General features: G+C 42.7%; 1 protein-coding gene across 4 annotated transcripts in view; it reads right to left on the bottom strand.

The window, feature by feature from the left end:
• Positions 1–12,391, bottom strand: part of B4GALT4 (beta-1,4-galactosyltransferase 4) — a 36,559-nt gene continuing 24,168 nt past the window's right edge. For all 4 annotated transcript variants that reach the window (XM_048492663.1, XM_048492665.1, XM_048492667.1 and 1 more), the window contains 4 exons: positions 11,493–11,680; positions 8,363–8,485; positions 1,668–1,772; positions 1–678 (listed from right to left, as the gene is read on the bottom strand). In XM_048492663.1, the coding sequence (XP_048348620.1) occupies positions 537–678; positions 1,668–1,772; positions 8,363–8,485; positions 11,493–11,680 (558 nt within the window). In that variant the 3' untranslated portion in view covers positions 1–536. The remainder of the gene's footprint in view (positions 679–1,667; positions 1,773–8,362; positions 8,486–11,492; positions 11,681–12,391) is intronic.

Below are 12,391 nucleotides of genomic sequence, written 5' to 3'. Positions count from 1 at the left end.
TAGAGATACTATATTTTATTTGAGTTAAAATCTCCGACATTCTCATTATGGCTGTTACAGGACAGCAGTCTGTATCTTCCCTTCAGTCAACGATGATGACCGTTCCGCTGCCTGCAGGAAACAAATTTTGCAGCATAGTACTTCTGTTTTTATAAAGGAGTTTTGCTGTGGGTGAAAGAAGCCCTTTGTCTTTGCATCACTGACAGATGCCACTGTATTGTCTGTATATTCCAGTTCCTATTTTAGAAAGGTAGAAATTCAATATCAGCAAACCAGTATTCCCTCCAGGGGAAGGGGCAATGTTTCATCCAGGAAAAAAAAAGTTCCGTGGAGACATTTGCACAAATCAGCCTTAATCACCAGAGCCATCCTGAAGTTCAAGACAAAACTTACTGCAAATATGAGGACATGAATGTACCTCTGTAGTGCAGTGGCTGCTGGGAAACCTCTGACGAAGCGCCCTTAAAAAGCTGCTGCAGTTCTGTTCGCTTGGAAGTCCTTTCCCATTCCCACATTCATTGTTGCAAGAGAGAATGTTATGAGGTCTTGATTGGCATGCCAAAATCCACAGTGATGTTGGTGTACAAAGGATTGTATTCCACTGAGAGCAGCTTATAAGTACAAGAGTTTAGCCCATCCGTTTTCCATACTCGAGATACCTGCCGCAAAAGATTCATCCTGAAAAATTTAAGGGGGCAGGCAGGGAAGGAGACAAAACATTAAGACTTTAAAATGTTAGAGCTATAAAAGCAGAGGAAACCTAACACTTTAGCAGCATTAGGTGCATTAAACAGCAACTTGAAAGGTAACAGGCAGCCCAATCCAATGGGTGAGGTGCCCAGCTGTGGCACCACAGCTGCACCAGCTCACTGATCCCAAGAAGGCTTCCAGGCAGCATGAAGAGACTTTAAACACAAAAAAACCCCTCCTGCTGCCAGTAAGCCCCCATTGGGCCTAATGGACGTGCGCCACCTTTTTGGTGGCGTAAGTCCTAAGTCCCGGCTGCTGGCACAACTGGGGAAATGGTTGGGTGCAAGCCACCAAGCGTTGCCTCCTTTTCCAGCCAAGCCCCTGGACATGCCTCTCTATAGCAGGGGCACAGGGATGCTGGTGCAGCATACTGCACTGAACTGCACCACTGCAGTGGCCATACGCAAAAACAATTTTGTCCCTCTGGGTCGGGGAGGGGTGCAAGTGCCCCGTGGAGGGCAAATCTGCTGAGGCAGCCTCACGATGCTAAGTAGTGGATTTGCCCCCACCCCTTTTGGATGGGGCCAACCCTTCTCTAGCGAGTTCATCTTTACATACTTTCTTGCCAGGTTTCAGTCTGGCCTGATTTAGAATCTGCTCACATGCGGTGGATGGCCATGCTTTTCTCTGACCGCACGTCACATTTTTCCTGTTTCCCCATCCACATATTTATAATCAATTAAAAGAAGGGCTGGAGTCACGATTCGTTGAAGCAGAACATGCTTTGCATGCAGAAGGTGCCAGGCTCAGCCCCGGTATCTCTAATTAAAAGATCTCAAGTAGAGATGCTAGAAGAGACTGGAGACCCTGAAGACCCATGATCGTGTAGTGCTTCACTGCCTGTTAAGTAGACAATCTGCTTTCTAGGGATCAACAGTAGGATTTCTTTGCAAGACCATGCCTTTGCTCTAACCCACCGCTGTCCATTTGCCTCGTTGCCTCTGTCTCTTGTGTGGAAGATCATGGTGTACTTGGCAACGTTGGGAGACGGTCGGATCACTTTCCACCTCTGCATTTCAACCCTGAAAACAAAGTGGCAGTGAGTGAGCAGTAGCTGTAAGCACACTGCACAGATATTGAGAAGGGAAGAAAAAAATCCTTGCAAACTAGGAAATTAACCATGAGATGGTATCGAACATATATTCAGTAAAACAATATAGACTCCCAACACATGCTCCCCTCCAAAGCAAACAATGCACAGCTTGCGACTATCTTCTAATAAAGAATGAGCAAGAAGTAGGGTGACTCAAGAGATTTTGTAGAGAGGTTTTCTGAAGCCCCCTCTGCTTTTTGACATGGGGTACATCAACTTTCATGGTATGCTTTCATGGTACGGGGCCCAAATTTTTGCACCCTGTTGATTCATTAAGCACTGTCAAACAATGCCACCAAGTTTTCCCAGGTTACCTTCCATCTCCTCTGATTTCCTGGTCAGTGTTTTCTTTCACAAAGGGGGAGGGGGGTGCAATTTAGACATGCAGAAATCAGAGACATAAAAAACCCAGTTTTAAAACTTTTAGGACTGCATTTCACAGAAAACCGAAAGTGAAAACAGTGCTTAATTACCTACAGTTGTCAAAACAACACTTTTGCTAAGCTTTGGTCACTGAATATCCCCTCTGGGCTAACAGAACACATGGGGGGAGGGGGAAGGGGGGGAGCTCGATGAAACAAGTAATTCCTTAATGGAACTGCCTTACAATTGATTGCCTATTTTCCTTGGTCCAAACCATGAATCAAACTAACAGACTCATGTTCTCTTTGTGAGGGCACACCTTCCCATCCACAGCAACTACCTTGCGAAACCACTCTAGGAAATGCGCACTGAGCTTTTAGGAAGGAGTGATTTATAAGCTTCCTTTAGGTCCCTGCCCTCTTTACTAGAAATGAGGTACAGTTTCCCTCAAGAATGGACAAGGACCACTCTGAATTTCCTCCGGTAGATTTAGCCAGGAACAAAAGGATGAATCCCTCCTTCCTGTACAGAAAAAAATTTCCCCACGGCCCAAATTAATTTGTCCTAATGCTAAAGAGAGCAACTTCCTAGGAAAAAATAATGGAGGCCAGAAAACCTGGTGAAATAGGGAAAAAAATTAATGATCCCATAGCTCACGGCTCATTGAGGGGAAGGGACTAATACACATGGTCTCTAGCATGAGTCCTGACATGTTGAAAACTGGAAAATATGACAAAGGTGTGGGAACAGAGTCCCTTATCAAGTCACAGCTAAGTAGCCCCTATTTTCTTTACTCGTCTGAAAGTGGTATTTCAAATCTGAAAGGGTAACCAAGACTTTTAGAAGAATGAGGGATTCCTTTCCCAAATTGCATGTCAGGGTACAGAGTCTAATGGCGCAATGAGGATCCCATGACCACCTTGTTGTTAGCAAAAATACTCAAACTAGACAAACGGAACTACAGCTCTGTTCTGTCATAATGATCTTGGCACTTTTCCATCTGCTTCCAGGAGAAGACGTTATCCTCTGGACACATGCAGTCACCATTCTGTGTGAATCGCACAACATGCAAGTTTTCCAGCTTTGGTACACACAATGAAAAAATCAGATTTTTACAGAGTATACAGTGGCACTTAATGAAACTGGGAAAGTACACACTGAGAGAACTATGCACAACACCCTTTCTGAGTATGCAGTGTAGCAGCACCAACATTTTCATGACTGACAAAAGGTTCTTGAGGCATGGTATTGCAAAGATACCATACAGCCAGTTTAACCTCAGTACACTCATAGAAAAGATGCCAAAAGGATGCCTAGAGCTCCAGGAGGTCCTATGTTCTAAGAATACTGAAGCTGTGCAACCTTAGTTTTTATTCTAGCATCGGCTTTTGTAGTCTAGATCCCCCTCTGATACCCAGCTCTAGTCCACAAAACCTTCTGCTAGAAAGAAAACTTGTTTTCTTCCAGGTGACATGAGGCTCCTGTTTGGTTTTGTTACCCTACACTCAGATGGCTTTAATTTTTTGCTGTCAAACCACAGCTGATTTCCAGAGACCCCAGAGGGTTTCCAAGGCAAGAGATAGTTAAGTTAGAGGTGGTTTGCCATTGCCTGCCTCACATCCATAGTGGTCTCCCCTCCAAAGGCTGACCAAGATCTCCCCAACCCAACATCAACAAACATTGACTTCTTAACTGACCTCTCCTCTCAGATACCTATGATAAATTGACTCACCGATTTCCTAACACTCCAGTCCTTACTGTGGATGATCTCAATGCCAGAATTGGCCAAGATCTGATCAAAAAGTAGTTGGAGGGTGAACCAGAAGAAACCATATCCCCCACTTACATAATAGACAAGCTGGTTAATGCTGCAGGTCTCAAATTGTTAGACTTATCTATGCAAAGAAGGCTGATTATTCTGAATGGACAAAAAGGAATGGATGGAAAAGTTGACCTCATTTTTTTGGTTACTAGTTATTTATTGGTTTTATTGGATTTAATACCCTGCCCTCCCTAGCCAAAGCCAGGCTCAGGGCAGCTAACATGTATAGTTTCAAAACATAATCATAAAACAATTCACAAATTTAACAGAAAAATAATTTAAATATTAAAAACATTACAATATTAAAAACGCTCTCGGGTGGCAATTAAGATATCGAGAACTCTCAATAGCCCATATAATAGATCTCCAATCCTGACCCATTACATAATGTTCCCTGTCAGGGTGGGGAGAAAGGGGGATACAAGACTCAGGGGCCAGTATGATGTAGTAAACCCATGGCAGCCTCAGCCATCAGCTTGACAGAACATTTAGGTTTTACAGGCCCTGTGGAACTGAATAATATCCCTCAGGGCCCAATGTCCCCCAGCAGCTAATTCCACCAAGTGGGAGCCAGGGCCGAAAAAGTCCTGGCAGCTGAATGTCCTTGTGGCCAGGGACCACAAGGAGGTTGCTATCAGAGGACCTAAGGGAGATGCTGTCCTGAAAACACGACAGCTGTCAGCGCTATGTTTCCCAGAATCCACCAGTCCCCGCCGATTCTCGGTGGCGGGAAAAAGGACCAATCGCAGCCATGAAATGCCTGTTCTAATACTCTATATATACTGGGACTGAGGGCAAGAACCCTGTAGCCAGGGCGACACAATCAAGACTACTTCATCATAGCCTCAGATTATTGATTGATTGATTGATTGATTGATTGATTGATTGATTGATTGATTGATTGAACTTATATACCGCCCTCCCCTGGAGGGCTCAGGGCGGTGAACAACAAAACAAAATAGAGCACATAAACCATCTTTATTTAGTGGAGAAAGCCACAGTGGAATAGTATGTAGGAGCATCTTCCAATCTCCCTCAGTTTCCATGCATACGCAAATATCCACCTCCATCGCAAGCATATGGTCCCAATATCCAATAACCAGACAACTACATAATGTATCTGATGGTCTCCTGCCACTAAGGAGGAAGTAAGCAAATTGTTCAATTCCCAAGAGTTTCAGGAAATAGAAGAAAAACTCCTACCAAGTAATTTAAAGAGAGATTCTATCTCTCTTCTATATTCTTTGTTTACTCTCTTTGAACCTCTATACATTAAGCCATACTCAGATACTCAAGAAACAAATAGACACAATATGTGGTTTGATGGAGAGTGTACATTCCTAAAAAAAGATTTTCACAGTAAACATTGAGAAATTTAAAAGGAATGATACAATAGGAGTCCTTAAGGAATTGCTGAAATTTAAAGGTCAATACAGAAAAACAATAGGCAAGCAGAAAAGAGAGGAAATGAATAGGGCAGGGAGTCTTTTAATCACTGCAATTGACAACAAAGACTCTAGTATCTTCTGAATTGGAACAACAGACCTTTAACTCCATTTTATATCTCTGTGTCCAAATGGATGATATTCTTCAAGAAAAAAGCCCCCCCCCCCCCCCGAAAATAGTACTCCATACGAACTGGCCTCTACTGATCTCCCTATTTGGCTCGCCATCACCGAAAAATCAGTTATATCTTTGATAGAGTGTCTATGATCAGGAAAGACTCCTGAACTGGACTTAGTCCCTAATAATCTATTCAAGGCTAATCCATAAAATGGGCTACAATCCTAGCTCCAATCTTCTGAGATCAGCATCTTGGGGAAGATCCCTTCAATCTGGAAAACTCCATCACAGTTCCAACCTTTAAGAAAGGCTCCAAAGCAGACCCCAAAAAAACCAATCACACCATTAGCCTTCTCTTGTCAATGTCAAAGCTATACTCTTCCAACCTGCTCCTCAAATTAGAGGAATGGATACCCTCCAATAATAGGATGGAAACAAACAGACTTTAGGAAGACCCTACAGACCACTGTTTAATTCTAGTCCACTACACTGAAAAATATGGTCTTGCTGCAAAAACAAGGGTGGTGGTAAAATCCAACAGGGTTAGCTTGTGGCGAAAGAATATTGCATAGTGATATGATCCATTCCTGCAGATCTAGGCAGCAGGCTGGTTATGCAAACAGCCACAAATTCAACGCAAAGGAACTATTCAGCAAATGTCAAGGCACCCTGGAGTCATTGATTCACTGCCAGACAATAAAACAGACTGTCCCCAACATGCCCCTCGCTTGCAACCTGTCAAACTGAACAATGCTCCTATCTTTGGGTCTCATCAAGTTTGTAGTATGTGTGTTCTTGCAAATGGCAGCTGTGTTGATTTTCAGGGAGGAGGGCAAACAGAATGGACAAGTTCTCTAGGGGTACAATAAATAGTTCTGGTAAGGAAAAGGCACAGCGCCAATTAAATTACCAACTCAGGAGGCAAGCTAGATTCCTGAATGGAAGTATAGCAGGCTATCCAAAAATCTGACTTAAAGAAACCAGATTAAAATACTCATTTTGCAAGAGTCCTAATATTTAAATATTGAATTAGAACACCAACTTTAAAAAGAAAATCTAGAGAAGAGGGATGGAGCACTAACTGTGCACTTACTATTCCCCCAATTCAAAGTTCATGAAGATGTGCAAATTATCTACTTCAGAAGTTAGCATTTAGATATCCTCTAGGGACTAAATAGCTGTACTGTTGACCCCCTGCAAAGTTTCCTCCATGGGCACAGTCTATCTGACCATGAATATATAGAAAGAATTTCATTCTATCAGCCTTTCTAGATACTACAGCTGACTTGTGAAGGGAGCATAACTGTCACTGCACCTTCCAGATTATATCACTTTACATTTTGATGGACAGTCATGATTTTATTGGCGCTCAAAATGGGTAAGAAGAGTTGTTTTTATACCCCACTTTTCTCTCCTGTAAGGAGTCTCAGCGTGGTTTAAAAACTCCTTCTCTTCTTTTCCCCGCAGTAAACACTTAGTGAGGTCTGAGAGAATTGTGGGGCTGAGAGAATTCTGACAGAACTGTGACTAGCACAAGGTTACCCGGCAGGCTTCATGTGGAGGAGCTGGGAAACAAACTCAGTTTGCTAGATTAAAGTCTGTTGCCCATGTGGAGGAATGGGAAATCAAACCAAGTTCTCCAGATAAGAGTCCACCACTCTTAACCATTACACCACTCTGTCTCTCTGGCTGGTAAATTGTTATTCTAATCCTAGACAGCACATGCACTGGATGAATCTGGTTCTGTGCACAGGAGTCATCCTAGCTTCAAGAGGGTATGCCTAATATTTCAAATACTGGACCAGCAATATAGGATACAGCTCCTGCCTTCCCAACACAGCTGCTAATTTCAGCTGACACTCCTAATGGGAAAGCAGAAACAGCTGGGGTTGAGGGACTGCAGCACATCTGTCCATAAACTATAAAGGATCATTATTTTCAACGTGGAGGCCATGTCCTCCCAGTCACTGGAGAAACATGGCCCTTTCTCTCTCCCTCCCCTCTTTTAATTCCACATGGGAGAGCCAGGAAGAGCACAGTTTTGGTAAAATTTTGGGAATATTATTCCTATATTTCTGGATATTTTATTTAAACGATACTCAAAATTTTATCAAAACAATACTGATGCCCTTTGCAATTTTCTGATATAGAATTAAAATAATATTTTTTCACATGCATATTCAATTCTGAATTCAATGCTCCTGTACTGTTTTGAATGCCCTGCCAATTTCAGACTTCTCCCTACAAACAACTCTCCCTCCCTCAATTTCACCAACTCAAGCAGTGCAGAACATAATTGGTAGAAATTTAAATGCTGATTTGTCTATGGGACATCAAAAAAGAGCTCCACGCCCCTCTATTATGCCAGACTACTGCTTGATATGACGAGCACTACTAAAGCATTAAGAAAAAGCAGTTTTAATGGGAATACCCCAAAGGGGCGAAAAATCTAGATGCAAAGAAGAAAAAATGTTAAATGGTTTATTGCAGAAACACCTTGATGTATGGATAATGAATGAGAAGTTTCTGCTTGCCAGCTCTAGGGTCAAAAGACTAGCCATCTCACCTGAATCAGCTGCTTCAACCTAAAGTTCCTTTTTTCAGTCTGTACTTTTATAATAGGAGTCTGGTGGCCTTTATTAAACAACCTGTCAACTCCCACACCATGTCATCTTCAAATAGCCTATTCCACTTCTTCTTCGCCATTTATCTTAAGCCACACTTGAGTCATTACAGGAGAAGCCACCCACTCCCCTCAGGCTTTCAATTACCTGAGCCGAAGGTCGTCATCTTCTCCTCCCCAGCCCCAGTAGTTGTTAGAAAAGCCATTCACTTTGGAAAACTGCTCCCTTGTTAGAGCAGTGACACCTCCAAAGTATCCTTGGTAACGCAACCTGAAAAAACATGTGGGGGAAGGGAGTAGCAAAAAACAAAACAAAACTGAATACACATTATTTTTATCAGAACATAGTTCATTAGGATTGAACTCCAAACCTGCCCCCTCCCCCAAAAGAGGAAAGAACCTTGTATGAATCTGCCTCCAATGACCTCTTGAGACAATGCTCTTTGCCAAGAAGATCAATTTGGTACCAGCTCTAGCAACTCAATGTCATTACCCTTGTGCAAGGAGCACATTCCAGAAACCCTCCCTGGTTATGTGTGCTATTTTAAAACTCCAGCACAAAAAGGCACTTTCCTGATGCTTTTCATGCCAGGGCTGTATTTTTAGGTTGTTTTGCAACCAAGCAAAAGCCTTTCAAAACAAAGTTGTTTAAATCTGATCTTGGATCATGGTAAATTGAAACTGAATTGAAATAATGACTAAACTGAAGCCATGAAAAGACAATTTGGTCATGTTATGAGAAGTCAAGGGTCACACGAAAAGACAATTACACTAGGAAAAATGAAAGGCAACAGGAAAAGAGGAAGACCCAACATGAGATGGATTGACTCATCCAAGGAAACCATGACCCTCAGTTTGCAAGACCTGAACAGGGATGATAACAATAGGATTTTATGGAGGTCCTTAATCCATAGGGTCATCGTAAGTCAAAAGCGACTTCACAGCACTTACCACATACTTTCCTTTTATTGGTGTTTTTCATTCACAAATCTCATTTATGGTTTTGTTAAATTGATTTGCTACCTGAAATGCATCAGAACTTTGCACATTTTTCACCTGCTCATTCTTTCGTGTCCTTTTGTAACTTTTCTTGTTTTGGTGGTGATCCATTTGTTGAATTGTACATTGTACTTAATAAATCATCTCAATTTGTCGTGGTCCAGTCATGACCCTGTGTGTTCTCCTTTGGTCAGAGTTGACCCACTGGGCAAATTACAACCAAGGCAAGCAACAAAACCTCCTTTCCTTACCAGAGGCTCGAATACCACCATGACCTCCAGGTAAACCACAAGAAGGAAACCTCCATCTGGAAGCACCTTGTGGAGTCTTAAATGAGAACACTGTTGAAGGCCTTGGTCTTCAGAGCAGTGATAGGTACTCTGTCCCAACTTAAATTGAAAGGAGATTTAGGAATTAATCTGCCATTTTATGGACTGTCCTTGTTCTAGAAAGCTCCGTTTGGGTCCTAGTGCCCTTGGAGGAGAACTAGGTAAGCACTAGGACCCAAGAAGATCATTCGAGAACAAAGAAGGTCAGGAAATGGCAGATTAATTCTCAAGTCTCCTATGGACAGTTTCAGTTTGGTGAGGTCACCAGCTGAATCCATGCGTCCCTGGACTCCTAGCATTCAAGGATCTTTCAGCCCTCTTCATAAAGAGATTCAAGAGAAACACCATCAGCATCACACGGCTATGTCATCCACATGTTTCCTGCTATCTCCTGCTCTTCCACAAGACATGCCATTTGTAGCCTCAGCTAGCTCTGAGGGTTGGGAGGCTCTTGCTTGGCATTAAGCTGACCTAGGAACAATCTCCTTGCCAGCCCACACACAAACACAACCAGGGCTCTTGGAATCATCCCATCTCCAGCTTCAATGCTTTAAAGTAATAAATTAAAGGAATAAACATGTGCTGCACAAATAAAAGATACCTCCAATCTATTCTTTATCAGGTAAAGGCTCATAAACCTTGGTCAGAAGTGTATTATTCCTCAAGAGTTGTAGATACAAAGGGCAGGGGTTGCTAAGATGATTCATAATAAGATTAGGGATTGTTTGGCAGAGTTATCGTACGACATCCCTTTCTAAGTGGAAATGCCAAGGACTGCACCTGGAACGCTCTGCAAACAAGGAAGGTCCTCCACCCAACGGCTCCTCACTGAAGCAAGCCCATGGATAAATGAGAGACTGTCATCAACGTCACGGAAAAAGGATCACAGACTTAATAATAATGACAATATAACAAGCAGTTCAGCCTCCCGCTGGAAAGGAAAGACTTTAACAGGAATCCGTCCCATTAAGCACTGGGCCAATTGCTCAGAGAGTTCAGCTCTTATCAAAACCACGCAGTTGCGCAAGGCAATTGAGTGGGAACAGTTACAGTATTGTTTACATTCCCACAGTTGCACAACCGCATCATGGAATCTCGCTGGGCTTTTTGACTTATTAGCAGAAGCATCAATAAAAGAATACATGGAGGAGGCGGGCCCACGGCTCAGTGGCAGAGTATCCGCTTTGGCATGCAGAAGTGCCCAGGTTCAATCCCCAGCCTCTCCAAGTGAAAGGATCCAGTAGGAGGTGACATGAAAGAGCTTTCTGCTTGAGACTTTGCAGAGCTGCTGCAATTCTGGGCAGACATACTAGCCTTTATCGATCAGTGACCTGATTCAGTGAATCGAAATCAGCAATCCAAGGGGCGGGGTGGGGGGGAACAGTGCAAGGTGAAACCTGTGTGACCACAAGTCAGAAAACCAGAAAATTTATTCTGAACCACCACGCCCCTAGTCTTATCTAAAATTAGATAGAGTACATTCTCTCTGAACGTCAACTTCTCATTGGATAAAAACCTCTCTGGCAGAGTTTTGTCTGGACAGATTGAAATGAATATTGTTTACATGTTTTAATTGGATCCGGATTCAGTAGAGAGTGCCCCTCCCTCCAAGCATCAATAAAAGGGCAGGCAAGGATTCGCCTAGTGCCCTACCACCAATTATGGAACTGTCTTGGCTTAGAGTCCTCTCCCCAAAGAACTTTTATATACAATTTCTATTTTTTCCCCCAAAGTTTAAATTTTGTGATCTACTTCAGGAACTGGCCTTACCACAAAAGTGGGATTAAAAATAAACAGATTTCAGCAAAGGTCTCCAACGCAGCAAAAGGAAGAGCAGGATGGCCCAATATAAAACTCAATTGTTTTGTACGTGAAGAAGTTGTGTGTGAATGGAACGGACCCTACTTCAAAAGGTGGCAAAGCTTTCTTTCACCTCTGCCTGGGACCTACCTGTACCCCGTACTGTTTCTGCCCACCACCAGGTGCGTCGGCTGACTTCCACACATGTAAATGTTATAGTCGTTTTCTGGAACCAGATCCACATCATGGAATATGAAGCAGTCCCAGTTCTCCTCCTTCAGGGCTTCCAAGTAGCCAACATTCAGCAGTTTTGCTCTGTTAAACTTGGCCTCACCAGCCTGCAGACAAACAATGACAACAACAAAAGAGAGAGAGAGAGAGAGGTAGAACTGAATCACGGCGTGCAAGTCAGTCTAGGAAAGTCTTCTGCCAAGATTCTGTCCTCATCAAACATATTTACTGGATCCTTCTCACCTCACAGTAAATGTATCCAGAAACAGCAACTGAATAAACAGAACCTGTGAGGCGATTAAATGAGGCAGGACAGACGTGTCTTAACTAAATAAATCATTTTTAAAGGGCTTGGGCTCCAATCCAGTCCCAATCTCACAGCCGGTTGCACAAATCAACTTCTGTGGATTAGGATGTACACTGCCACGTGCATAACTGTTGCCTCTGTGGGTGCTGAAGTGTGAATGGAGATGGACAAATACCTTGCTGATACAAGGTATTGATCAGTTAGCTTTCTCAGGGCTTTCCTATCTCCGTCAACTGACTTACGCAAAGTCAGTAACCCAACTGACTTATGCAAAGTCAGTAACCCAAAAGAAGATACAGGATGTGATCTTTCAGACAAAATACCCAGCATTAATAGCTCAAAGATGAAGATATAAAAGTAAAAGTATCCAGTATTAACAATTGCGTGTAGGGAGGGGGAATCTTACAATCCTGTCAGCAACAGTACAATTAACTTTAACATTCTTTTTCCAATAGAAATTTTAAAATGAAGGAAGATAGCTTCTTTCCTTTTATCACAATACATCGTCTAA

The sequence above is a fragment of the Sphaerodactylus townsendi genome, linkage group LG04 (assembly GCF_021028975.2).
Source record: "Sphaerodactylus townsendi isolate TG3544 linkage group LG04, MPM_Stown_v2.3, whole genome shotgun sequence".
NCBI classification, from domain to species: Eukaryota; Metazoa; Chordata; class Lepidosauria; order Squamata; family Sphaerodactylidae; genus Sphaerodactylus; species Sphaerodactylus townsendi.
Note: the sequence above shows the minus strand (reverse complement) of the source record. Positions and strands in the feature narration are given on the sequence as shown.